Source organism: Drosophila mauritiana, chromosome 3R, assembly GCF_004382145.1.
Source record: "Drosophila mauritiana strain mau12 chromosome 3R, ASM438214v1, whole genome shotgun sequence".
Classification (NCBI taxonomy): Eukaryota; Metazoa; Arthropoda; class Insecta; order Diptera; family Drosophilidae; genus Drosophila; species Drosophila mauritiana.
The window spans coordinates 21,667,493-21,694,180 of NC_046670.1; the positions used below are offsets into that span (position 1 = coordinate 21,667,493).

The 26,688-nt window shown below is 46.1% G+C and overlaps 1 protein-coding gene across 4 annotated transcripts; it reads left to right on the forward strand.

The window, feature by feature from the left end:
- The first annotated feature begins 18 nt into the window (after window positions 1-18).
- On the forward strand, window positions 19-26,588 carry LOC117146018 (dorsal-ventral patterning protein tolloid). 4 transcript variants are annotated; one of them, XM_033311943.1, is made up of 14 exons: window positions 19-197; window positions 7,783-8,403; window positions 20,376-20,722; window positions 20,888-21,309; window positions 21,732-22,019; window positions 22,510-22,749; window positions 22,815-23,373; window positions 23,476-23,674; window positions 23,753-24,017; window positions 24,106-24,311; window positions 24,495-25,138; window positions 25,201-25,381; window positions 25,444-25,706; window positions 25,766-26,588. In XM_033311943.1, exons 2-14 carry the CDS (start codon window positions 7,947-7,949, stop codon window positions 26,087-26,089), a joined length of 4,395 nt encoding a protein of 1,464 aa, XP_033167834.1. In that variant the 5' UTR covers window positions 19-197; window positions 7,783-7,946; the 3' UTR covers window positions 26,090-26,588. The 4 variants fall into 4 exon arrangements, with proteins under 4 accessions (XP_033167834.1, XP_033167837.1, XP_033167836.1 ...); XM_033311946.1 differs by having other exon boundaries at window positions 21,732-21,932; XM_033311945.1 differs by having other exon boundaries at window positions 21,735-22,019.
- The last annotated feature ends 100 nt before the right edge of the window (window positions 26,589-26,688 follow it).

Consider the following 26,688-nt stretch of genomic DNA (forward strand, 5'->3'; position numbering starts at 1 on the left):
ACTCGGTTTATCTGTCTGCTCTGTTTATGTTCTCAAATCGCGAGCAGCTTCGGTCGTGAACGGACGTGCTTTCGCAGTGAACTCGGAATCGGTGTCGCGAAACAAAAGAATATTGGCAACAAACTTGTTTGAATCAAATGGCCAAACGCAAATATCCGCAAAGGGCAGCAGGATAATTTTATTGGCCAGTGAAGTGAGTGAGTGTCTTGTTTCGAATTGGGTTGGCCAAAAAAAAGGGACCCCTTTAATGTTTCTACCTGCAAGGGATGCTAAGGTTTCGGCAGAGTTTCGCATCATTTGCGAGCAACTTAATTAACGCAACAAGTGAATTCAAGGGTTTTCGCTCCTCCAATCACTGATTTTGTGCTCGTGATCTTCGTACTCGATTGAAATTCGATTACGATCGTTTTGTGTGTGCATTCAAATCAGCGTTATCAGTGTCTGCCCTGATCTTTGGTTTTGCGTTGAACATGATTATTATTATTCATTTCTCTGGTTTCCCGCGGCCAACGACAATAAGTTAAGTAAACACGCTGTTATTGTTGAGGATGCTGCTGCTGCTGTTGCCGTTTGATGTTGCTGCTGCATGTGGTACTGCTGTTTCCATAGCTGCTGCTGCTGCTGTCACATGTGTTGCTACTGTCTCTTCTGCTGCTGCTGTTTCCAAAGCGGCTGCTGATGTCAAAGTTGCTGCTTCTGTCGCGTATGTTGCTGCAACTTTTATAGCTACCGCTGTTGCTGCAATCTCATATGTTGCTGCTGTTTCTAAAGCTGATGGTGCTGCTTCTGCTGTTGTTGCTGCTTCATTTGTTGCTGCTGATAGGAGCGCAGCATTCGAATGGCTATAAATAAAAAACGGCACGCGGTGTGTGCAGCAGTGAGAATCCCCCGACCCGTCTCCTCCGGATTTTCAGCACCACCAGCATCGCTTGATTATTATTGGTGGGTGTTCTGCGTTTTACGCGACCACACACACGCACACAACCGCACACACACTGTTATCTCCGCCGTGCGGTTTCCACTTTTCCGCTTTTCATGCCGTCGTTAAGTCGCAGCGCATATCTCGTCAATTGGCAATCTAAAGGCCGCCGGCATAATTAAAATAGAATCATTTCTGATTTCGCTTTGTGTCGCACAGACATGTGTGTCTTATTTTGTTTGTTTTTCGTTTTTTTGCAATACGGAACAATTGCGAAAGTCAAGGTGGCCGCGAAAAGCCGAAATAGTAGGGAATTCCTATGCGATGGCAACGAACTCGATCTCTGCGTACCCAACTCATCTTGTCTGGCCTTTTATTGATTTATTTTTTTTTCCCCGGCAGTCAGTCTACTCTTTTTTTAAGTTTCCCTTTGTTTTGACCAACGATCCTCGATCTTCGACGGCAATTAAAGGTAAGCCAAAAGGGTCCAGGAAGGTAGGCATTAGCCTTAATTGGCATTGGTTGCATTGGCGGCTCGTCTTCGAAACTTTTTCATATGCTGCGCACTTTGTTGTCTGCCTGCCCGAATGGAAGCTGATGGAAATTTATGCGTAGAGAAAGGTGGAAGAAAATGAAATGGAAAATATGGAATTTTTGAATTGAGTTTGGTGGATGAGGAGGGGGGTGCTACACCTAGCACTTCCGGTTGCCAGAATATCAACGTCCGGTGGCGTAGAATTGTCAGCGGGCAAATGCTTTGGCACAAAAGACGCATATTGATATTGTTGCCCAGGCTGCTTACGCTCCAATAAGCCCACCCATACACACACATAGACAGACATACAGACGGGAAGGTCCTTCGTCCTTGGGAGCCAGAAAACGCATTTCATTTTTGCTCCAGTGAGTTGGCCCTTGTCTGGCAAACGTTTTGTGGCAACTTGGCCATTAAGCATTTCGTGTTTAAGCAGCAGGATCTTTACCTCGCTCTTCCCTCGCAGGACGAAGGACCAACAGGACAGTACAGCAAGGAATAAAAATTGCCCGCGTATGCATTTCTTAACAACATTTCTGCACCACCCTCCCCCCTTCCCCTTCGCTCCCCAGCGACAACATTTCATTTCATATTTTGTGGCAGCAGCGCTTTGAATAGAATTCATTTGGATTCCCTTTCCCAGGACGCCTCGTCCACTTCCTTTTGCCTTTGTCAGCCCCTCGGTTTCCGCATTCCACATCCCAGAACCAGATCCCACATCCCTCAGCCTCCTGGAGCACGCACTTCAGACTGATAGCGCGTGCTTAACAAATTTCTGCTGTATTTTTCGGTTCTTGTTCTCTTGTTCTATTTTCCGTCTTCCTCTTTTTTTTTTGCCATGGCAATGGGGATTTTTTCCGCATTTTTAGCTGTCGCAGCAGGGTAAAAATTAAAAGCGAATTAAGTTCGAGGAGCGGTGGAGGTATCTAAAAGGCATCTAAAAGGTGGACAGCCGAAGATAACTGCACTTGACGCCGGATAGACCACAGGCATTATTAAACCCCAAATTTACCTGCCAACCAGGCGGGGTGGCAAATCTGCAAAAGAGATTTGAGTTATTTTATGGATATTACAAAGTATTCTGTATCTGCTACAGCAGCCATGAATTGGGGGCTTTTTGGAAAGGGTCTTTATTACACAAAACAAAAAAATGTATAAAATATAGGTCTCTATATTCTTCAAATGGCTCAGACATAGTTATTTACTCCTAACTTGCAAATTATCTTTTAAAAATAACCAAAAGTTGCTGTCCTTTTATATATCATGCAGGTTATTAGTTTGCTCGCTGAATTTTTTCAGTGTAAGACCCCAGGAAATACAAATATTTTTCCGTATGTAGGCACAACAGCTGACACCATCCTGCTAACAAGCAGCCGTCGCATCCACGTCCTCCTCCAAAGTCCTCGAGAGCAGGAGCACCCTGCCCTGGAAAGTGTCACCCCAAGCTACTTCTTCTGTATTTTTACTTCATCTTTTGCCACGCCACTTTTTCTGCCCCCCCTTCCCGCCGAATCACTTGGTTTCTTCCCAATTTCGGTTGCTATAAAGCAAAGTTAATGATATGTCGCAAGTGCTTGTTTGTCTGGCTGACTGGGGATGAGTGTGGGTGAGTGGCTCCACTTCCAGTTGGCTGAACGCTGTCGTTGCTGCGGCCCCATTCCATGTGTAATTAATTAAAGACTAAGCAGATTTTATATTTCACTTACTTGCTTGAGACTAATTTATGAGTACTTCCACTTTTTGTCATATTTCAATGTCCGCACGATAGACTAATTGGGTAGTTCGGTAGTGGTAGGGAAACGGGAAATCTTGAGGCATTCTTAAGGGTCAAGGATATCTTATAGATTTGCCTCGATGTAAAGCTTTTCATTGAGCTCTCAATGGCTTCGATTGCCTTGCTAGTGGTTTCGCCACTTTGTAGTTGGCCAAAGCCCAACTTGGCCCACAAACTTTTCACTTGCCGTCAGTTTTCTCGGATCGTTTTCACTTGCACGCATTTACAAGCAAGAAGTTAAGTCGCCAGTTTGCTCAACGGGGGGCATTTTCCGGCTGGAATTTGTTGGCCCATTCGACCTTTTTTATTTGCCAAATTAAAAGGATTTCACTCGCTTTTCATATTTGCATTGGGGGAGCTGCTTTACGTTTTTATTCTTTTCATATTTTATCGCCGGCCTGCCAGGCCTTGTAGCCCATTGCCAACAATTTTCCCACGCAATCACCATAAAAAGAAATCTTTGCCGCCATATTTCTGCAGGATGCCTGCTCCTCTGTCGGTTGCGCTCCGGCAATTGTTATTCATGACCCGAAACAACAGCAGGGTGGCTGCAGGGATGATGATGAAATGAGATGGGATGCGCTGGGCTGGGATGCCAAGGTGCGACGCCTCCCTGGTCTCCAATGGGCCGTGTTGGGTACTGATTCCCCTGGCCACACAACGCTCGTCATTCGTCGTTGTTAGTATTAATTATTTCTTAACTTTAGTGCCGGTTCCTGCTAGCCAGGTTTATAAATAAAGCGCAGGCCCTCCACGGCATCCAGTATCCATCGCTGGGCCTCAGTTCCTCCTGCTGCTCCGGCGACCACTGGTTATTTGCATCGTCCTTCGTCCTGCTTCTGTTGCAGATTATGACCCCAAAAGTGGGAGGTTGGCTAGCTGGCTGGCTGCCTATCTGTCTGCGGGGTATTTTATGGCTGAACTTTATTTACATTCACATGCCGAGCTGCTAAATAATCAGGACTCGTCCCGACCACCCACTCATTTCGTTTGTGCTCTGCTGCAGGATACAGCAGCCAGGAGCCACTGGCCAGGATATACGGATGTACCGCCTGAAGGGAGAAGGGTCTGGGCAGTGGGAAGTGGGTGGGTGGGTTTTTGGCCATGGCCTGAACCGGCGTTCGAGGGCCACAGGTGCCAGGCAGCCAAGTTTAATTATTTGCCGTTGGCTTTGGATTCGTTCTGGTTCTGGTCCTGCCCTTTGGGGTCCTCATCCTCTCGGTGTCCTGGCCTCTGGCTTGCTATCCCCTCTCCCATGCCATCCGATGCCATCATCCCATCTGGTTGTCTGTTTGTTTGCCTGTTGGTTGTTAGTTCAGTCGCCTCGCTGCATTTTGCGCTTGTGAAGCATTTTAAATCGCATAAAAGTCGGCCGCAGCAGGAGCAGAAGGGTCCTCTGAGCTCCTCTTGCTGACCCCCGATTCATTATACCATTTCGGCTGGCCCAGCCTTTGCGTCAGTAATTGAAATTAAGTTGTTGCCAAATTGAGGCTCGTAGTCCTGCTGCTCCGCCCACTTGTTAGCCAAGTCGTGGCCTGCATTTCGATGTCCTTGAGTGCTGCCGAAAATGGTCCAGAAATGCGAAAAGTCGCAAAGTGCTTGGCACTGAGCTACACAACAACTCTGTTTGCCCACAGTCATGCTGAATCCTTCTTTAAAATTCATTTGATAGCCATTTCAATTCATATCTTTTGCCGTATAGCTAGCGACTGCAAATGTCAACTGTCAAACGGAGAAAATCAAAATTAGGCAAACAAAGAGCTTCCGCAGCGAGTCCTGTCAGGATTTGCTCTTGTAAAACACTAAAAACGCCAGAGACTTCGAGGGTGGGCGTAAGTTGGCTGCTGGTGCTGATTCCCCGTCTAGTGCTACTCCAAATCAGAGACGGAGAATCGGAACCGCCCCGGCTGGAAAACAAGGATTCCCCAGCCACTTGACGCTTGTCATTGTCAGCTCTTGTAGTTGGAAAGTTGCGAGCACTTGACAAGCCTGATTGATGGCCTCGTTGCGAGGAGGAGCAAGTATGCCAGGATGCCAGAATGCCAGGATGTTGGGCTGCCAGGATATCTGGATATCTGCTGCCTGGCACTCTTATCGCATCTAATTAAACTAAAAGTAAATGGTGCGTGCCATTTGAAAATGACATCTTTAAGCGTTTAAGTGCGAATATCGAGCGGACTCAAAGAGCACTTTCACAAATAGAAAGAACACTTATTTGTTTTTGTCAGCTATTACGTAGTAAAATTGACATTTGTTTACGCTGACGAATTGACCTAGAACTCTGATAAGAATGCACCTTCCAAAATCCATGTGGGTGCGATAAGAGCGGAGGAGGAAGTTCATGAGAATGAGGATGGGAATGGGAATGGGAATGATGAGGTCCGCACAAATTCCATAATGAGCAAAGTGGCTGGAAAATGGCAAAGTGGAAGGCGCTTTCACTTTAGCCAATTAACATACTTTTCAACGATTTTCAATTTGCTGCCAGAGACGTGGCAACAAAAGAAAAAATATCGCAAGACGAACATTTCAAGTTAACTTTTCTCAATCCCCCCTCAAGCCCACCACCGCTGCTTATTTAGTTTGGAATTTATCAATTGAATTTTTAATTTCGCTTAAATGAGATGGCGGCAGCGAGAACGGCGCCGTCATCATCATTCTCGTCCCTGCCGTTGGTCCCATGCGGCGTATACGTAATTATGCGAACGTGGATTATGGAAATGGCTGCTCGGGGTTTCACCATCACCTCTCCCCATTCACCATTCGCCATTTCCCTGTAGAAATAGCTCCTGCTGCTCCTTCTTGGTTGGGTGAAATTAAACGAAATGAAATTAAGAAAATATGTTGCACTCCTTTTGCCTCGCTTCGCTTCGCAACTGTTTTGCTTGGCTGCAAAAACTTTCTGTCCAAGGTTTCGTCCGTGGAATTGTCTGTGTGGTGTTTGCCTTTATTTGCTAGTTGCCACCACCGCCATCACCACCACCATCATAACCAACACCACCGCCACCACCACCACTACCACACAAAAGGCAACTTAATTTGCCATAAAAAGCCAGGCGAGTCCTTGATTTGTTTTGTTTGAGCGGGGGCCGGAAATGAAATAATTTAATGAAATTGCCACAATTGCTGGGGAAAATCAGTAGCAGCAGCAGCAACAGCCTGATGACAATGGTTTTGGCCAAACATTCAAGTTAATTGAAAAGGTTTTGTGAATTGCTCGGGGTTTTCGGGGCTAAGCGATTTTTAATTACCTGTTATTGTGCATCGCAGCAAAGGTGCCTGCCTTTCAGAGTTTCGCCTGCAAATTAATTGAGTGCTAAGTTGAGGAGCGGCAGGAGCAAGTTCTGCTCCTACCTGTCCTGGTTTTACGGGCTTACTGCCTGACCATTATCGTCTAAGTCGACTTCCTTCACTCCCCCACGTTTTCCGCCCATCTGTTGGGTTTTACACCTCCTTTGTCCGTAGTTCAGATACCCGAGTTTTATGATCGCCCAAGGCGCAGATGTTGGTTGCATATACACTTAAATGTGTATATGCCATGAGATACATATGTAAATAAGACACCGGGTGTGCACAGATTGAGATTATCTGCCGGATACATATTTTGTCTAACATAAACCCATATTGGTGAGGGCAAAACTCTGTGTGTTTGCCCCTGTGCCTCGCATCGATTGCATTGGATGCCTCATTTCGGAATTAGCAACTGCATCCGTGAGGTTGACATTTCCCAGCCAGAGTTCGCATTCAAATTGCAAATGAAAGCCGGGACAGCAGGCAAGATAACCCCGATTGGGAATGCATAAGTAAATTGCTTTCCCCCAGCCGAATGGTAATGTTACTACTGCCGATTTCGATCTGCATTTTCGCAGTTTAATCCCCAGCACATTTCAGCTTTGTATTTACCCATCAGTGTGTGTGAAAGTGCGCCATTTATTTCCGCCAAACAAAAAAAAAAAATACAATTATTTCAGGGCCATGAAAAAACGAAATCCAGCGAGCTTATCGCCCGAAAGTGTGGGTCAATTCGAATGGGACAAAGGGTTATCTTCGGTTCACCGGGGGCTTGGGAACACAGACCTATAGACTATATAGCAGCTAAAAACAAGGGAGTAAAACAGACGTTTTCTAGGAAATTTCATAAATTGGGTATTAGTCATACCTATTTTTAAAGGTTTATAAAAAATAATATTAACCAATAACATAAATATGACAAGACCTTACATTTATAACAATTACTTGCATTTGATTTGATTTCATAAAAATAACTATAGAACGGTAAGAAAAGCCTTACTTTTCTCTAACAAAACATATTTAAACTATTTTAGGATCGGAAAAACTGATATTCTAATGAAAAAAGCGTAAAATAGTAAACTAATACTTGAAACAAAGGGTTATCAGTTGGTTTAAAGTACGTAAACAACATAATAATAGTGCACACACAGAGTCAGGGCGAATAGTTCCACTGAGTCTGGTGCTAACCTGAATGAATCCGCATCCAACTCACTCCACAATCTAATCAATGCGTTTTCCGTTCTTGTTTAACTATTTCCATTGCAGGCCCGGCACGTGCTAATCGAAAATGCAGAAATTATACTAAGAGCAGATAGGTAGGCACATCTCATTCCAAACGTGGTCAGTGGTCACGAAACGAGGAAAGAGCAACAAAACCTAAAATCACAAACCGAAGACATCAAAGTACACAAGAATTTGAAGCCACTGCAATGCGTAGGAGGCGTGGCACGCCCCTGGGCGTCAGCTGGACGAACTGCGTCCTGCTCCTGGCCACCGGTCTGCTGGTGGTGCTCATTTCGGTGCACGCCAAGAACCCCAGGCCACATCGAGGTCTACCCGCACCAGCTCCCGCACCTGTTCCTGTATCCGTGGATCAGGTGGCAACTGAAAATGGCCATAGGCGGGAACCCACCGTCGATGGCAGTGTACTTCAACGGCTATCGGGTTCGGATAGGGTTGTTGACGCGGACGAGGATGTCGATGAGGATGTGGACGAGGGGCTGAAGAACCAGCACCTCGAGCATCGGCAACAATTCGACGAATATCTGGGCACAATCCGCCGGCTGCGTCGTCCCTACCGCAGCAAATACACCATCGAGCAGCTGATGCACCTGCATGTGACACCAAAGGTATCCGAAGACATTGACATGGATCCCTGTAAGGCCGGTGAGTACGGGTTAGGGTGCACATATCCCAGATCCCTCCTGATTCCACATTCCATATTAAGCTTGCCACGGGTCACGGAAATGGCTTCGCATTTGCCTTGCCTCGGCGTTGATTCAACTCCGCCGTGAGCCAATCTCTAAGCCCCGAATCTATATATTTACACAGCGAGAAATTTATATATAAGTTTTATAAAGAAAAATCTTAAATTATACACTTAATATGTAGGTATATAGTTTCGAAGTTAATAATAATAATAACTCATAGAGAAATAAAGCTGTAGTCAAATCTTCTTTTAAGCTAACTGTCTGCAAGTATTTCTCTCAGTGCATATCTATATGAGATTTCACCGATACCCCAGTCAAGTCGTGGCAAGACAAAAGCTTTGAAAATTGTGTTATCCAGCGAGTTTGAGTAAAAGCGAAAAGTCTTGTTAACTCGAGACGCAGACAGCTACACACACGTGGAAGTGTCTCAGCTCCACTCCTCCTCCCATCCCATGCCATCGCATCCCAATCCACTCGACATTATTTATGGCCACCAGCGAGACCCACCCACCTACCACCACCTGGCATCCAGCCCCCGGAAAAGCCCCTGTCAGCCGCTTGTTGCAGCGCTGGAAATTAAGCGCTATTGTGGCATGCTACGTCTACTTGTGCTCATCCTGCTCTCCGATCAGCTCGATTCGATTGAATTTACCTTAGTTTGCAAAATAAAACACGCAGGAGGGAAATAATAAAAAAGCAAGGGAAGATGTAAGGAAATTGACTGCGAGAGCAATGCGAAAACGAATGCGTCGCCGACGTATCAATGGCTCCTATTCACCCGCCTCCGCTTGTCCGCACAAGGATCCCCGTATCCGCATCCGCATTCGCGTTCGCATCCGCATCCGTATCCGCATCCTGGTCGGAGCTTAAGTCGGCGCTTGTGTCTGCCAAGGGCAGAAGCACCGGCTTCGATTGCAATTTGTCTGCCTCGAAGTGGTAGATGGCAAGTTTATCTGCGGGTCCATCTATAAGTATTTGCTCACATCAATTGTCAAAAAGTTGAGCTCCGCCCTGCGGGTGGCTACCACCCGTCCGCCATCCATCGAATGCCAAAAACCCAGTCAAGGACAGGCATTCCTCGGGCGGCATCCTCTCCAAAGTATGCGTATATTGAACGGCAAAGGACTTCCGCACTAACTATCATCATTGCCAATGCGCCGTCAAGTGTTTGAATATCCGCGTCTTTATTCCGCATTTTGGATTATATTAAAGGGCTTTAGTTTGCACATTTAAAAAGAATTAACTTATATGCTTATTTATAAGCAGCTTTGGCGATATAAATTCATGCGGTGTAAACATTCAATTAGTAATGCGTGCCATTTCAGAAAGTGTTAATTGTGCTCAACCCTTTGGCTGATTACATCAATACCAAAAGTATTTAACATTTCGTTATTTGTTTGCAAAATATTACAAATATGTAAAACGGTTATTCTTTAAATTGCAATGTTAAAGCGCTTTTATATATCAGCTTTCGCAGAATGTTTATTGTTTTAAAATGCAAATGATTTGTTGTTATGCCTGTACCATTATGCCATTTATGGGCTTTTACGAACTCATCATCTCCCTTTTATGAGCATTGCTTTTGCCCCATTTGGGTAAATTACTCTCGTTGGGCTTGTGAAGGTCGCTGTCTGGCGCTTCGATTGCCAGATAGGTCACACCGCCACATAGATCAACCATTTTCGTGTGGTTCCCCAAACTTTCCAGCCCGATTTCACAATCAATCATCGGCGCCTCGGGGAATTTTTCACCACCGTTCGCAGTCCACAATTATTGAATTGTTTGCATTGCCGTTTGCAAAAAAAAAATTGGGTCAAAGTCGATTTCTAGTGCAGAGACTGAAAACTGAAGGCATGGCTTCCTAATATATGCAAATGCACGCAGCTATCTATAGATGGATTCGATTGAGGGGGGAAGGATGAGGGGGGATGGCTGAGGGGGGGAGAGAAAAATAAACAATTTTTACTTGGTTTCTGCACGCACAAAGCAGCCTAATTGAATTTCGGAGTGGGATCACGAAAGAGGGAAGCTCGTTGTTAATCAACTTTCAATTGAAGTTGAAGCAATTTGAAACTCGAAAATTTAATTTGCCAAAAATGTGCACTGTGCGTTGCAGAAACGAAAATCCCACGGAGTGCACGCACACACACACACATTTAGTTAAACAACAAATTTGCCAGCGAGTACTCGAAAGTTAATTAAGCCCTTTGAGGCGGCAGCGCCCATAAGTAGGCAACACGAAAGCGTTTAGCATTGAAAATTCATGGTAGCGTCTCATAATGCATTCGTGTTGGCCAACACTTTAAGGAATTCACAGCGACTGGGCGACAATGCGTTGCATTGCATTGCCTTGCATTGTTCGCTGCGCTTTGTGCAGCTTCGCTAATTAATTTGCATAAGCCAAGTGCACAAAAGTTCCATCAATGCCGGAGGAGGAACAATGGCAAAATGGGCTTAGGGGCATCAAACGAGGCGTGACTGTGGGCGAGGAACCAGAAATCAAACCGCAAATGGCACTGCAAATGGGCGGGCAAGGCCCAAGCATTCCCTAGGAGTGCAGCCAGAGCCAAGTTGACGACAGTAATGATGACAACAGCATCACAATAACAACCGCAAAGCCAGGACGACCAAAATGTCAGTCGTCGTTGGCGGAGGAGGCGCTATCGCGAGGATGGCTTCAAGTGGCCTGGCTGATGGCGGATGGAGCGGAGGGGAAGGGAGCGCACAAAACTCAAACAACCTGCCCAAGTGACTGCAAATAATTTCCCACCATGCCATGCCACAACGCACCGCACACACACACACATACAGCTCTTTCTTGCGGGGATTCCCCACATCATGATTCACGATTCGCACTCACATTGATGCAGCTCTGGCGAAATGGCAAAATGTCAGAATGGCTCGGCTGAAAGGCAACAAACTAACGCCGCCGTTCGCGCTCTCAAATAAAAAGGCACTTCGAAGGCATTGCATATAGCTGCAGGATGCGGGGCCACCGAATGTAGATGGAAACGGTTCGTGTTTCAAGGGAAACTCACCCACCCCCTTCCTCCCCTAAAACGATGGAATAAATCTAGGGGAGAGGCAAGTGCAGCGCAGCTGGGAATTGCTCAATATGAACATGCACAGTGCACTGGGAATATAGATATAGCCTAAGATAGATGATCGATGCAACTTACATCTTTAAGATATTCACATTTAAGGATAAGATTAATTTATAGATTGTAAAGTGGAATTTATACCACAAATTGATTCGAATATTTTCCCACAGTGCTGTGGATACGTATATCCTTGCGAAATCCTTCGAGTTGATTCCTTCGTACCTGCTTAGTGCCCTGCAGCTCTCTCTTAAAAAGTCCATCGCTGAGCTAAGCCAGAGCCTGCTGCCAGAAACTATTTACAATTCGCACTTTTAGCATTGTGTGCAGACGGATTGAGTTAGTTTGTAGCGTTTTCAAGGGGTTTTTGGTGGGATGAGGAGGGCGAATGGCGCTTTCGGTTGGGTGGTGGGGCTGGAGGCGCAAATTGTTGGGATGCTCACCGCAAAACAGCCAGCAGGATCAGCTTACAAAGCCGCAGGAGGAGGCAGAATGGCAGGGCAAACGTTTTCGGAAGGGGGACTTTGTATGCCCTTAATTAAAAACCACATCTATTTAATACTTAACTTTGTTTCATCTACGCAAATAAACACATAAATTAATTCAATTTTCTGGCAGGCATGCCAAACAAATTGCCGTCCATCGGTGAGGCAAATTAATTTATTTGCCCAGTCATTGACCTCATTTCGCCTGTCGAGTCCTTCCGCACTCAAAGTTGCACAATAGATTTATGTAAAGTGCATAAAACTGCTTATGTGCGTGATGACAGATTCGGCATGCATTTTGGCAGCGAAAGCTATCGTTGGATTTCAAACGAGAATCTCGTGCTTTGGCAGTAAAAGCAGGACGAACAAGAGCCGGGAGAAAAAACGGAAATGCAGCTGCGGAAATGCTAGAAAATCGGAAGTGAGCTGATTCGGAGATCCTTGAAAGGGATGAACCGGCTGAGAGGACTTTGTCAGGCATTGACTGCATTTGCAGCACCTGCTTTGCCCATACTTTGCAACAGTTGGACGAACATTTACAAGCTCCATCTGAATTCACACCCCCCCTGTTCACGATTTCAGGTGCATTTATTAAAATGACATTCGTGCCACAAGCAGAAACATGTGTAAATAAAATAAACTTGCATTTAAGCTGTTTACATAATTAATTAATGCCAACAAGAATGGCATCAGTGTGGGCGACTGTCTGCCGCTTTACAACTGTTGCGGCATTTCTGCCATCGGCTGACAGCAGGATGCATTTCCAAACTTTTTGCTGCATACTTCACGGCGCTCCAAGTGCATGTGTGTGTGTGAGTAAACAAACACCACCCTACATGCATATATGCAAGCACTTGTACATGCACACGTACATAAAACAAACAAGTGCCTTGTGTCTGAGCAACCTGTTTGCCAGAATTTGTTATCCTTGCCGGCTGTATGCTGCAATCATTGTTTATGCAAATTGGCATAAATAAGCAGGCAAAGCAAACAAGCTCAAAAGCTGCTCAGATAATGCCACAAAATGGAGCTTATGTTTCGGCACACAAACACATGCTTCGCACACTCCCATATGTACTGTATTTATGTATTTATGTATTTATGTATATACACAAATCCTGAGTCGTGTGAGCGCCTGCAGCTGGGGGCAATCCGTAATTTATGCAAATCGCATTTTAAATTTGTAAATGTTATTTTAATTGTTCAGCCAGCGTTCGGTTGGCCCAGATACGAAAAAATGGGCGATACAAATCGAATTAATCCAACCCCGGCAAACGGCAACCGGCAACCGATGACCAAAGCAGATCTGAACTACAATTTATGATTTCCATTTGCATTTCAACTTTCCGTATCCTTGAATCCTCTGCATGCCCGCTGTTTTTGTCTCATTCCCAGCATGATGAAAATGGAGTGTAGGCGACGGACCAAAGACAAATTGAATGCGTTCACCCCATTTTTTTTTTGTGTTTTCATTTTTTTCTTTTTGGCCAAAGCAAATGCCAAGAATCCAATACGGAATTCATATGCTGGCTAAATAAAATCGAACCAAATCCAGTCAAGCGAGCATTGAGCTTCATTTGCAGCAGTTGAACCCTCTTATTGCCGGAATTGCTTTATTACGATTTTGAGAGCCAGTGCTTTGACACCAGCCAAAACAGAAACAGAAATAGAAATATGTATAAATAAAATGTTGTTACACAAAGAACCATATCGCATCGAAGTATTTAACAAAAATATGGCCTGAATGCCTTCGACCGCATTAACACAACAATTCCATCAAATTGTACATGCTTTCATTTGTAACACAAATAATCCGGCAGCAAGTGGAAAAACAAATTAACAAGTGCTGTTGTTGAAATTCATAAGAACTTTCTATTCAATTTAGGGACTTTACTCACTACTACTAATAAAATATGACGCAGTGCTAGGCAACTGATATTTATAAATTCATAAATATTCTTTTTTATACACATTTTACAGCATTTTTAAAATCTTCAATGCAGCGATTTAATATTCTTCCATGTCTTAGGTGCATTTATATCACACTTAGCTATAGAACATTGAAAACAATTACCAACTTTTGTTTAAATACGCACAAGAGATATAAAATTTGGATGCCAACCCGATAGGCAAATGAACAAGATACTCCGCTGATATCTGAAATGTCTGCATTTTATTTGGCATCATTTGTGGGCAATGTGCAAAAAGTGTACGAAAATAAACGCGACGGCAACGAAACACTTTTGAAGCAATTGCACCGTTGATGGCACAATTATCAGATGCAACTGCAAGTGTCGTTTGAAATGGTTTCCCTGGTGGATGGTGGATGGAGTGGGTGGTGCTGAGTGGTGCTAGATGGGTGGTGCATAGATGCAGAGCGAGTTTATTGAACCTGCCGCAGACTTGGCTGTAATAAAGTGGCACCAAAAGTTCAGTTCAGTTGAGTTGAGTAGGCGAACTGAATGAAGTGCGCACACAACTTAAGCACACTCCAATGGACTAGCATATTCACACATCAGGCGAATGAATATGACTGCGCTTTTCAGACCCATTTTAAATTGAAAAACTGTGCGCCGAGCAAATACACATGCGAGCAGCACATATACATACATATTTCATCCTATGTCTCCTGTATTTCCGTGCTGCAAGCCAAAAACTTTTTCTAAAAATGCTTTGTGCGAACGAGCAGCTCGCCTCTCGTTTTTTGCCCACTTTTTGTGCGGCTGCAATGGAAAATAGTTTTCGTGTCTGCCGTAGGTGCAAAGTGGCCATAGATGCGGACTCCGGCCACAAATACCGCTCCGTACAGCTGCATAAATATTTCGACGCAGTTGTCCATCATAAATCTGGCGCACTAACTCAAACATTGGCCCGCCATTGTTTGCCCTCCAGGCTCTATCAGTATCTGCGATTTGGCCGGCAAAGAGGATCTGGGGATCTGGGCATGTTTGTCCAGCGAGGAGGAAGCATAGGGATGGTCGTCCAGGCATGTCAGCACACACACACACACAAGACTTCGACAGTCAGTGGTTTCATAGGCCCGGTCTGGGCGACTGACCGACTCCTACAGTGGTCATCGTGGCACTCCAACCGATTTTGAGGTGTGACACGCGAAGTGAGGAACGGCAATTGCTTCCATTTCATTAGGATTCATTTCGGCAGTCGCCCACCGAAGATAACCGTTGAAACACACAGATAAATGTGTCACACATGATTTGATTCGTTTATTCAATCATTTGACACTCCAGCGAAGCGCGCCACGATTTCAACTTATTCCATTTGTCGGTACACCGAGAGAAACTAAACTGCTGTTAGGAATAGGAAGTAAGAGTTCCTTCATCTGTAGGATGATGCGATGAAACAGTTTATAAATATATATACCTATCTAATGCCAATTTGTTGCACTGTGCAGTCGCAAAGTGCTTTCCCATCGTACGAATGTTTTTTGAATAAATAAACAAGCGCAAAACCCACTCACCGACCGGCAGACTCATAAAAAGCAAACAAAAGCTACAGCCTAAATCGTGCCCAAATCCAAAACGTCCTGCCGGGTCACTCGTCACCATTGCCATCGTGGCCATCTCCAAACTCCAGCTCCATTTTGGGGCAACTATTCGCATTCGCAGTGCTGCTGCTTTTGGCTAATGGTCGAGGTCCTCATGCAATCTCTGCTGCCGTCGGATTAGTTTTGTCCAGCCATATATATTCCCCCGTCCACATCCGCATCCGCTCAGACCAATCTACATCCTTCCTGCCGCTCCGTCCGCATCCGAATGCGATTCTGTCCATTTTGTGTTCGAGTGCTTTATTTGTCCGGCTCTATTTGCCTTGATTTCATCTTTAATTTAGGCATCGCCTGAATGTCCATCCGTCCATCCGTTTGCCGGTTTTATGGCTTGTTTGCTCGCTGGACGCTTATCAAAACATAATGCCGGCCATGATGGATTCTCCGTCCGCCCATTTAACATGGCCGCGGGGCGTGGCCGGTAAATTGAATTTCATTGTTATGGCTACGGTAATTAATACGCACACACATACACACATATAGCACACTTACGTGCCGAGGGAATGAAGTCGCATACACGCACACACAGAAGAATGGGGGTCACTCTGATATGCATACATGCATTTCCGGTCGCTATATGTGCGCTCTTCAATGGCAGATTATGCATAATTACAGCCATATTTACAATGCCAGCAGCGATTTGAAAGCCAACGGGGTTAACCAGTCAGTCAAGCAGATTTGCAAAGGAAACGCTCGAGGGAATCCACAACTACTGGTATACTTTCAAGCAGAAAAGCAGACTTTAAAGCTAAAATATTCTTCAAAAATTGGAATAATATATTAATGGTAATCTGTAAAATCCGATACCCATAAATTGGTTAAATTTGAAAAGCGTATTATACGACTTTTACAAATGGAAATACATCAGACTAATATCCTTATCAGTTTATGCCATCATTTCAAAGCTAACTTATAAATTTGGTAATCTTTTAAGCTGCTTTTTGAATTCGGCACCACTGTCGCATTCAAATCACTTTCAATGCCAACCGAAACTACTGATCAACTAGCATTTTTTGTGCCCGTCCCCAATCCCCAATCCTTTTGAGCCCCAAGTATTTTTGCTGTTTAATTGCTTGCGTTTTATTTGCGCACATACTCGTATTTTATTTTATGACACAGCCATTGACATCCGCCAAAGAGCAAAACCCATAAATAACAAAAAGAAAGGACCCAAAAATAACCAGGCAAGCACCAGCAGAAAAAAAAGGTGAAAAGAAAGCGCACTCAACTGACCTCAACAATGGCAATCAGTCGACGTGCTCTCTTCAATTATTTGCTTTTGACCCACAAAATGGTCGAACGACTCTGGACTCTGGACTGGATGTTGCCACCACACAACTGATGCGATGCGTCAAGTGTTGGGGATGCTGCTACTGGTTTTCGCACGTATAAAGCGTGGCCCAGAGCGAATAATCAGTTGGAACCATACAGCCAGGCAGCAGGGCAGCCGTAGCGATGGTGGGTTTTATTTTTAATTAAACTGGCAGTTGGCAGTCGCGAGTTCCGGCCGGAGAGCTCATAAAGTGGGCGGGCGGGCAGGCGGACAGACATTACGCATACGCCGCGTGACCAGGATTTAGGGAGATAGGGATTCGGGGGCAAGAGGGCAAAGGGCAAAGGGAAAAGGGAAAGTGCAGCCAGAATGTGTTGAACATTTTTGTGGCCGCCGTTAAAAGGGTGCGCAACTGGACTCGGAACGGAAACGGATTGCCTCTAAAATGGCACGTTTTGTGCGTCAGTTCGTTAGTGTGAATGATGTGGGTGGGCTAAGGACCGAGTAACAAGGACCAAGGACGGGGTGGTCGAGGGACGAACGACTCTGGACTCAGGATGGCAGACTATGTGGGAGGTGGCGACGCTCAAAAATTTAATTACTTTCACTTGTGCGAACTGTTTGTCTGCCAGTCAGATGAGTGGACGAGACGGCCAACAGGCATTTAACGTAAATGTAATGAAATTGCAGACGGACTCAGACGCACACCGCCTGCCTTCCGTTTCCGTTTCCCGTTTCAGGGCTCCTTTCCCTGATCCTTCTTTGCCCGGTTAACGTGCTGTTAGCACTTCTTGTGCGGGTGGCAAATCTAGCGAGCTTTGTGACGCATTATGCGGCAAGTTTTCTCGCCTGCTGTGAGTTGCGCAGAGTGCATCGTCTTTTTATTACCACATTCACGTCCACTGCCAAGTCCTCCTCCGTATCCTTGCTCCTTGGAGGGCTGGATAACGATAACGGGATTAAATGCCAACTGGGAAACGTGTTTTGCTGTAGCCACTTTCGACCGGTTCTAGTTTAACTTCTGTGTGCCACCATTTCTCTTTTCTTTGCCGGCATTGAAATCAATCATCCGCCATGTGGGCTGCTATGTTTTAAATTTAACTTTCATGTATGCACAGCCACGCAAGCAAAGGGTAAATACAACATATGAACGAAAGTATATATGTATATATATATTTTTAATTCACAACGGGGCACACGTGTTCGCAGCACTGCACAGATTTTCCGATTGTGTATGTAAATATTTGCGCAATTCTAGAAATTTGTTTGACTGTTAAATCAAATGTAAATACGATATGTTTTCAAAGTCAACATGCTGCAAATGCAGCAAAAACAATGGCCGCAGCAAGTAGGAAAATTGGCGAGAACGTGAGCAGATTGAATACACAAATCTCGATGGCGTGTAATTTAATTCAGATTTCACAGCACATTTCGAGCGAACGAACTAACAGGATTTTGTATTTCAGCCAGAGTTTTGATCCCACACATCCAGGTTAAATCATAATTCCGATCTTTGACAGAAACACAGACGTCTCGATGCCCCGCAGTCTGTCATTTGGTGGGTGTTTTTTGGGGGGCCAACGCCATTTCCTGTTCATTTGCTCCTTTTGCTGGAATTGCAGCAAGGCGACCACATCTCGGTTTACGGTGCGTATGATTGACATTGATTGGACCGCAGTCATACAAACTGTGTGGTTTGGCTGGCCAGACCCTTTTTTCTTGATTTTTTACCCTTCTGATTGCCATGCTCTGATGCACTTTCGGGAACTAAATCAAAAAACGTTTGCAGCTTGATAAATATGTAATTTGCAATTTTGGCCAAAACAACACGCAGCAGTAAACCAAAAACCCATAGCAGGAGTAACAAAACCCAGGAATCCAGACATGTTCAGCTGCTTCAGCATAGGGGTTCCCCTCAGTACAGTGAATACTTCAAGGAGAAATGCACTTAAAGAACATACTGCACAGTATATTTACAACTAAGGGGTTGTTTAACATAAGTTAGATGGAAAATATTTAGGAAACTGAGCACTTCTAAAAAGTGTTAATTTAATAATTATTAGGTAAAAGGATCGAAGTGAAGGGAAATCTCATTGATTACTTACTATTCGTAAGGCTACAAATTTAAGATTATTACCCATTGGATACGTGTACAACCGATTGGTATGCGATCCAAGTGGCAATGGTTTTTACAGTCCACCCACACTCCCACGTGGAATGACCCACTTCCCAACAAGTTAGACTCGCAGTTGCGACTCAAAGATGATTGGTTTTGCCGCTCCAGTTGTAATAATCAAATTGCCAGCACCCGTATCCGCATCTCCACATCGGAGTTTTCCAGCTTTCGAGTTCCCGAGTTCCCCAGCTTCCGTGGACAGAAGGAGCAGGTGAATTGCGAGGCGTGGCGGTGGGAAAAGGGCGGAGTAGGAAGTCAGTGGAGATTCAAGATGGGAATGGCAATCCAGAGGAGGAATGTGGGCCACGTTGAGCGGCCTTCAAAAGTCAAAAGGCGTTAACGTTAATGCCGCCCTATCATGAACTGCCTGGGATCCACATCCACTCGAGCGCAGGCTTCACTGTGCCAGCCGTGTAAATAGCATGAATGCAATTTTATTTTATTTATGTTTGAATTAAGCAGAGCTCTGAGCAGCCAGCCAACCAGCAGCATTTCAGCATTTCAGCAGGAGCACTCAGACAGTCTTTATAGGCAAATGAATTGCTCCATACCGAGCTTATTTGGGAAAATGTGGAGCAAATGCTTGGAGCTGGTAAATGCTTGTTTTGACATGAAAAATAAAGATTAATGTTGCCGAGGGGATGGTTTAAAATGATCTGCTTAAAATATTAAACAGGCAAGCTGCCTGAACATTTGCACGTAGAGTCTGCATCCGTCGGTATGAGGTATTATTTATTTCCCCCAGCTTCTATCTTTTTTTTTTGCTGAATGTGCAAACGCACTTAATTAATTTTGTTTAACATGTCTGAGGCAGACAGGGCAACAATTTCATATTTTGCTTGTTAACTGTTATCGTTGTTGCTGCTGCCATTTTTACCGACCACTGCTGGCCATAAACTCCCTTATGCACATTGCGTATACGCCGCGTGGAGCGTGGGCAAACAAAGGCATCAGCTGGGCAGTAACTCTGGACTCCAGCCATCCTGCTGATGAGGATGCTGATGCACTGATTAAATGGATATGCAGAGTGTGTCTATCCGCCTGGCGAAATTACTGTCAGGGCAGCACGGCTTTATTTTATTTCTGGGCAGGATGGTCAGCTGGGGTAGTTATAAATTACCAGCTGGGCGCATCGGCCCGACAGCTAACCAACCGCCAACCAAGTGTACGGATGAGCGGACTGGGAGCCACATGAAATTTCAATTAAAATAAAAATTTATACGCTTTTCGCCTTGTCGCTTATAATTAAAAACAATTTGTAAGTTATGGGAGATGGGAGCAGCACTGCTATAATGCCTCTAATTTAAATCGCTTTATCTCTGGCCTTGCAGGCGGTTTCATGGGCGACATTGCCCTGCCGGAGGGTGATTCCGGCCCGGTGGTTGCCCACACGCCCATCGACGACGAGGAGCAGGAGCGCCAGGAGGTGGAGCAGCTGCTGGCTGACTCGCCCAGTCCGGTTCATGACCCCGCTTCCGTTTCCGGTGCGGCCAACTCGGGGCCGACCAAGTTCAATGCCACCTTCCAGCTGGATCTGGAGAAGCTCAAGCAGGAGGTCTACCACGAGGGCCTCCAGGTGGAGGAGGAGGGCCTCACCGACATCATCCGCAAGAAGACCAAGCTGCCCAGCTCAGGTCCGGTCAACCTGAAGGCAGGACAAAGCCAGTCACAGAGTCAGGTGAGTAATAAAAGGGGACATGAAATACGGAAGGGTCTTTCTTTTAGAGATAAGTTTATGAATTCACTAATTTGACTATAAATATTGATATTATTACCAAGTAGAAATTTATGTAGGAGGTCATTGGCATTTGCAAATTTTAAAAGTATATTCCTAATCCCTCAGAGTGCCAATGAACCTGTGAAGCCCGGCTCGGAATCGCCCTCCGATTACGCGCAGGCATCCAGCTACAAGAATGAGGTACTGCCTCCGTCGGAGCAGCGAATCCATGCGGACAAGCCAGCACGGCTGACGCTGGCCGAGATTGGACCCAAGTCCAGCAACAAAACGCAGTCGCTGCACCGCAATGTGGACACACGCAAGATTCAGTCGGACAACAAGGACATCGAGGACGATTCGGGCAACAATTTTGTGGCCGAGAGGAGGCCATCACAGATTGTGCCCACTTCCTTGCCGGAGCAGCGATCCACTCCGGCTCACGTGTACAGCAATGCCGGAGGCAATGGCATGCAGCTGGACGACGAGGTGGACTTCTTGCATTCCCGTGGAGTGGTGAGGAGGCGTCACAGGCGAGGACCGAAACAGCGGTGAGCCAAAAATGCTAGAACCAAAATAAAGATTCCATAAAGGATTTATGCAAAATACATTTGGTATTAAAAACTCGTTGCATTTTAATACCTATTTATTGCAAAATATTAAATCTAATTGCATTAAAAGCTGATTTATTGCTTTAAATAAAACATGTAGGGAAAGCGGAATTTAAGTATCAAAAGTCCATATAAAAAAGCTAAACAATAAAATTATTTTTTATGCCTGAAAAGCCGTACAACTTGGGGTCAAATAATAGTTTAGGTGTTTATTTAAAAATGATTAAATTCAATTGTCAGAATTCCTAGAATTTTATTTGCGTCTAATTAGATACATTTAATTGGTTTTTGGTCCAATTAAATTGCGATGAGGTCTTTTTACCTCGTTTATTGAAATCTAAACCCAATGGTTTTTCCCGCAGCAGAAGCAACCAGCACTTGGAGCACGAGGCCAAGCTGCAGAGATTGAAGGAGGAGCTCAGTCGTCCGGTCATCGAGGGCCACCACCGCCAGTCGCACCACCAGAAGCAGGCGCAGCACCGCCAGCACCACCAGAGCCACCATCGAAAGAAGCACCGTCGACAGCAGCAGCATCATCGTCGTCGTGGCCAGAGCACCACGCAATATGTGAACCATTCCCCGCCAGGATTCAATCAATCGCAACAGGCCCAGCAGCAGTCAGTGCCTGAAATGGATTTGCTGAAAGCGGAGTAAGTTGGGCAATCCCCACCAGCTTTTCCCACCTTCCCGTTAACAGAGTACCCCCACCCCCCCCTTCTTGGGCAACCACCGCCGCCACATCCGTTTCCGCTGCCATTTCCTGGCCCCACTGTAAATTGCTGGCCATTTTCATTCAGAGGTTTTTCGGCATAAACTTTAAACAAACAGCAGCCATTTTGGCAGCTCACACAGACACAAACAAAGGCTCATTCACACGCACACACACACACGCCCATTCACACAGGCCCATTGCTCATTGTGCGGTTGTGTGGGTGTGTGCTTGTGTGTGTTTGTGCATGTTAAAAGTTATGAATTTTAATAGAAATTCGCGTGCCAAAAGTTGTGCCATACAACAACAGTGAAAAATGTATGGAAAACTGTTGGCAATTAAAATTACGCATACGCCTCGTAAACTTTTTGCCCGTCGCTTTCCAAAATCATCCATATCTAACAAGAAGACATCTTCCCCTCCATCTGCAGAACACCCAAGGATGAGGAGCCACTGCGTCATCGGGTGGCTCGTGCTGTCACCGCCAAAAAGGAACGCATCTGGGACTATGGCGTGATTCCGTACGAAATCGATGGCAACTTCAGTGGCATCCACAAGGCGCTTTTCAAACTGGCCATGCGCCACTGGGAGAACTCCACGTGCATCAAGTTCGTGGAGCGCGACCCGGAGATCCATCCCAATTACATAGTGTTCACGGTTCGCAGTTGCGGGTAAGTTTGGGTCCCTGGTCAGTCCCAGGAATATCATTCTATTGAATCCCCTAATTTCCCACTAGGTGCTGCTCATTTGTGGGTAAACGTGGCAATGGACCGCAGGCCATCTCAATTGGTAGAAATTGCGACAAGTTTGGCATTGTGGTCCATGAGTTGGGTCACGTAGTGGGCTTCTGGCACGAGCACACCCGTCCGGATCGGGAAAAGCACGTGGTGATCGAGCATAACAACATCATGAAGGGCCAGGACTATAACTTCAACATGCTATCCCCCGACGAAGTGGACTCGCTGGGCATGGCCTACGACTATGACTCGATTATGCACTACGCGCGGAACACCTTTTCCAAGGGCACCTACCTGGACACCATCTTGCCCATCGAGATGAAGGGTCGCAAGCGTCCCGAGATTGGCCAGCGGTTGCGCCTCAGCCAGGGTGACATTGCTCAGGCGAATCTGCTGTACAAGTGTCCAAAGTGCGGAAGAACCTTCCAGGAGAGTTCCGGCATCTTTGCCTCACCATCTCATTACACGGCCGGAGCTTTGAGCAATGAGACGGAGCACTGCGAGTGGCGGATCACAGCGACTTACGGAGAAAGGGTGGAACTGAAACTGGAGAATATGGTAAGGCCATATATAGTTATTATATTTATATCTGTCAGTTTCTTAACCCTTAAATTAGTACCAAATTATAATCACAAATCTGCTTTCTTAATTTCCTCCTAGAACATCTTCAAGTCAAACAACTGCGAGACGGACTATTTGGAGATTCGGGATGGCTACTTCGAGAAATCGCCGCTCATCGGGCGCTTTTGCGGCAAGGTGGACAAGGAGGTGATCCGCACGGAGTCCAGTCGCATGCTGCTCACCTATGTGAATACACACCGCATCGAGGGCTTCAGGGGCTTCAAGGCGGAGTTTGATGGTGAGTGGGTGGAGTGAATGGGTCACAAATGGGGAATGGAAGTGGTGCCTGCAAGTTCCTGACATTCCGTTTTCATAGTTGTTTGCGGTGGCGAGTTGTCCGTGGACGATGCCGTTGGCCGTTTGGAGTCGCCCAACTATCCACTGGACTATTTGCCCAACAAGGAATGTGTGTGGAAAATAACTGTGCCCGATAGCTACCAGGTGGCGTTGAAATTCCAGTCCTTCGAGGTGGAGAACCACGACAGCTGTGTCTACGACTACGTCGAGGTCCGGGACGGTCCTGGCCAGGATGCGCCGCTAATTGGCGTTTTCTGTGGCTACAAGCCGCCGCCGAACATGAAGTAAGTGCCACTGAAGAGGCACCCATCCTTTCTCCTCGGCCCCCTTTAAAACGAAGGAACTCTGCTTTTGTTCGCCGTCCCTTTGCAGGTCAAGTGGCAATTCGATGTACGTGAAATTCGTGTCGGACACATCGGTGCAGAAGGCGGGCTTCTCGGCCGTGTTCATGAAGGAGGTGGACGAGTGCGAGACCCAGAACCACGGCTGCGAGCACGAGTGCATCAACACCCTCGGTGGCTACGAGTGCAGCTGCCGCATCGGATTCGAGCTCCACAGCGACAAGAAGCACTGCGAAGGTGGGTTAATTGCGGCCCAAGTGGTGCTCAATCAAGTTATATTCCTTTTTTTGTTAATAATTGTGAGGGGAAAATATATAATGGGTATAAAGGCTCTAGTCAGGGTTAAATAATTTCAGCATTAGTTGCAGCTTAAGAAAATAAGGATACAAAAAAAAACTGAATTTTTTCCTTTCTATAAAGATGCCTGTGGCGGCGTCATCGAGTATCCAAATGGCACCATCACTTCGCCCTCGTTTCCCGAGACGTACCCACTGCTGAAGGAGTGCATCTGGGAGATTGTGGCGCCACCGAAGCACAGGATATCGCTGAACTTCACCCACTTCGACCTGGAGGGCACGGCGCATCAGCAATCGGACTGTGGCTACGATTCGGTCACAGTGTACTCAAAGCTGGGCGAGAATCGTCTGAAGAGGATCGGCACCTTCTGCGGCTCCAGCATTCCGCCTACGGCCACCTCCGAGAGTAATGCGTTGAGACTGGAGTTCCATTCGGACAAGTCCATCCAGAGATCAGGCTTCGCAGCCGTCTTCTTCACAGACATCGACGAGTGTGCCGTGAATAATGGTGGGTGTCAGCACGAGTGCCGGAACACCATTGGATCCTACATCTGCATGTGCCACAACGGGTACTCCATGCACGAGAATGGCCACGACTGCAAGGAGGGCGAGTGCAAGTACGAGATCTCCGCCCCCTTCGGCTCCATCTTCAGTCCCAATTACCCGGATTCCTATCCCCCAAATGCGGACTGCGTGTGGCACTTCATAACAACGCCGGGGCACCGCATCAAGCTGATTTTCAACGAGTTCGACGTGGAATCGCATCAGGTGGGCATGAGTTTATTCATAGGTTTCGTCCTTGAAAAGAAATCTTCTTGAATTTCTAACAGGAATGCACCTACGACAACGTGGCAGTTTACGATGGGGAATCCGAGTCCAGTTCGGTCCTGGGTCGCTTCTGCGGGGATAAGATTCCCTTCCCCATCTCCTCCACCAGCAACCAGATGTACATGGTGCTCAAGACGGACAAGAACAAGCAGAAGAACGGGTTCACGGCCTCCCACTCCACGGGTATGATGGTGTTCAAATCCTAAGCCATCCGCAGTTTCAACATTTCAATAATTTACTTGCAGCATGTGGGGGCTACTTGCGTGCCACCAGCCAGGTGCAGCAGTTCTACTCGCACGCCCGGTTCGGGAACCAGGACTACGACGACGGCATGGACTGCGAGTGGACCATCGCGGCACCGGACAACAGCTACGTCCAGCTCATATTCCTCACCTTCGACATCGAGAGCAGCGAGAACTGCACCTTTGACTACGTGCAGGTGTTCTCTGACATAGACGACGTGTACGGACAGTATGGACCCATGTACGGACAGTACTGTGGCAATGTGGTGGGTATACCTATTTCGGTTATACGGAGAACATTTATGCTAAGCTCTATTTCTTACAGCTGCCCCAGGACATCAACTCCATGACCCATTCTCTGCTGGTTCGCTTTAAGACCGACAGTTCGGTGCCGATGAAGGGCTTCTCCGCCTCATATGTGGCCGTTCCCAATTCTGGGGAGTATGACCACTCGGATGAGGATGTGGAGAACTCGTACAGCTCCGAGATGGTCACCCCGTTTCCGGGCTCACTGAAGAGCATCTACATCGAGGACACGCAGGAGGAAACGGACGAGTACAGCGACTTCAGCGGCAATCAACTGGTCTTGAATGGGCAGTATCGTGGTCGATATAGTCTGCCCAATCGGTACTACTCCGGAAAGGCATAGGGCGATGGTGGAACCACTGACCGTGCGCCAAAATACATGACAATATATTAAAATGGAATTTATTTAACAGATTTAGGCATATCGTCGCGTACATAAAACAGACGTTCCCGATCTTCCACGCGCACTCTTCTGGCCAAGTCCAGGATATAATCAAAGATCCAATACTAGTTTTAGGCACTCGAAACACACATTGTTAGGTTCCAGTCGGCTAAGATCTGCGGTGGCAATTACTTAGACCTATGTCATACATGTAATGTACTTTGACTAGACTTCTCTAGACTCTGTAGCTAAATGTGCAATTCCTCTTTCCCCCTTGCATTTGACTGCTTTTTTCTCTGAGGCATTTTCTTTTCGGATATCTATATTCTATATTGTGCCATATTTAATGGTAATGATGGAGTGCATTTCCTTAGGCATCTTAGCGTAAGTCATTGGGTGGCCCATATCAAAATCGAAACGGAAGTTAGGATAGAACAGAGATACACACATATCTTCGGAAGCACCGAAAGTGGAAGGTCCTTACAGATGGATTGAATTTTTCACACATGCATATGTACAACTCTCGGATATTTGACTCAACTTAATACGTAATTAAATCT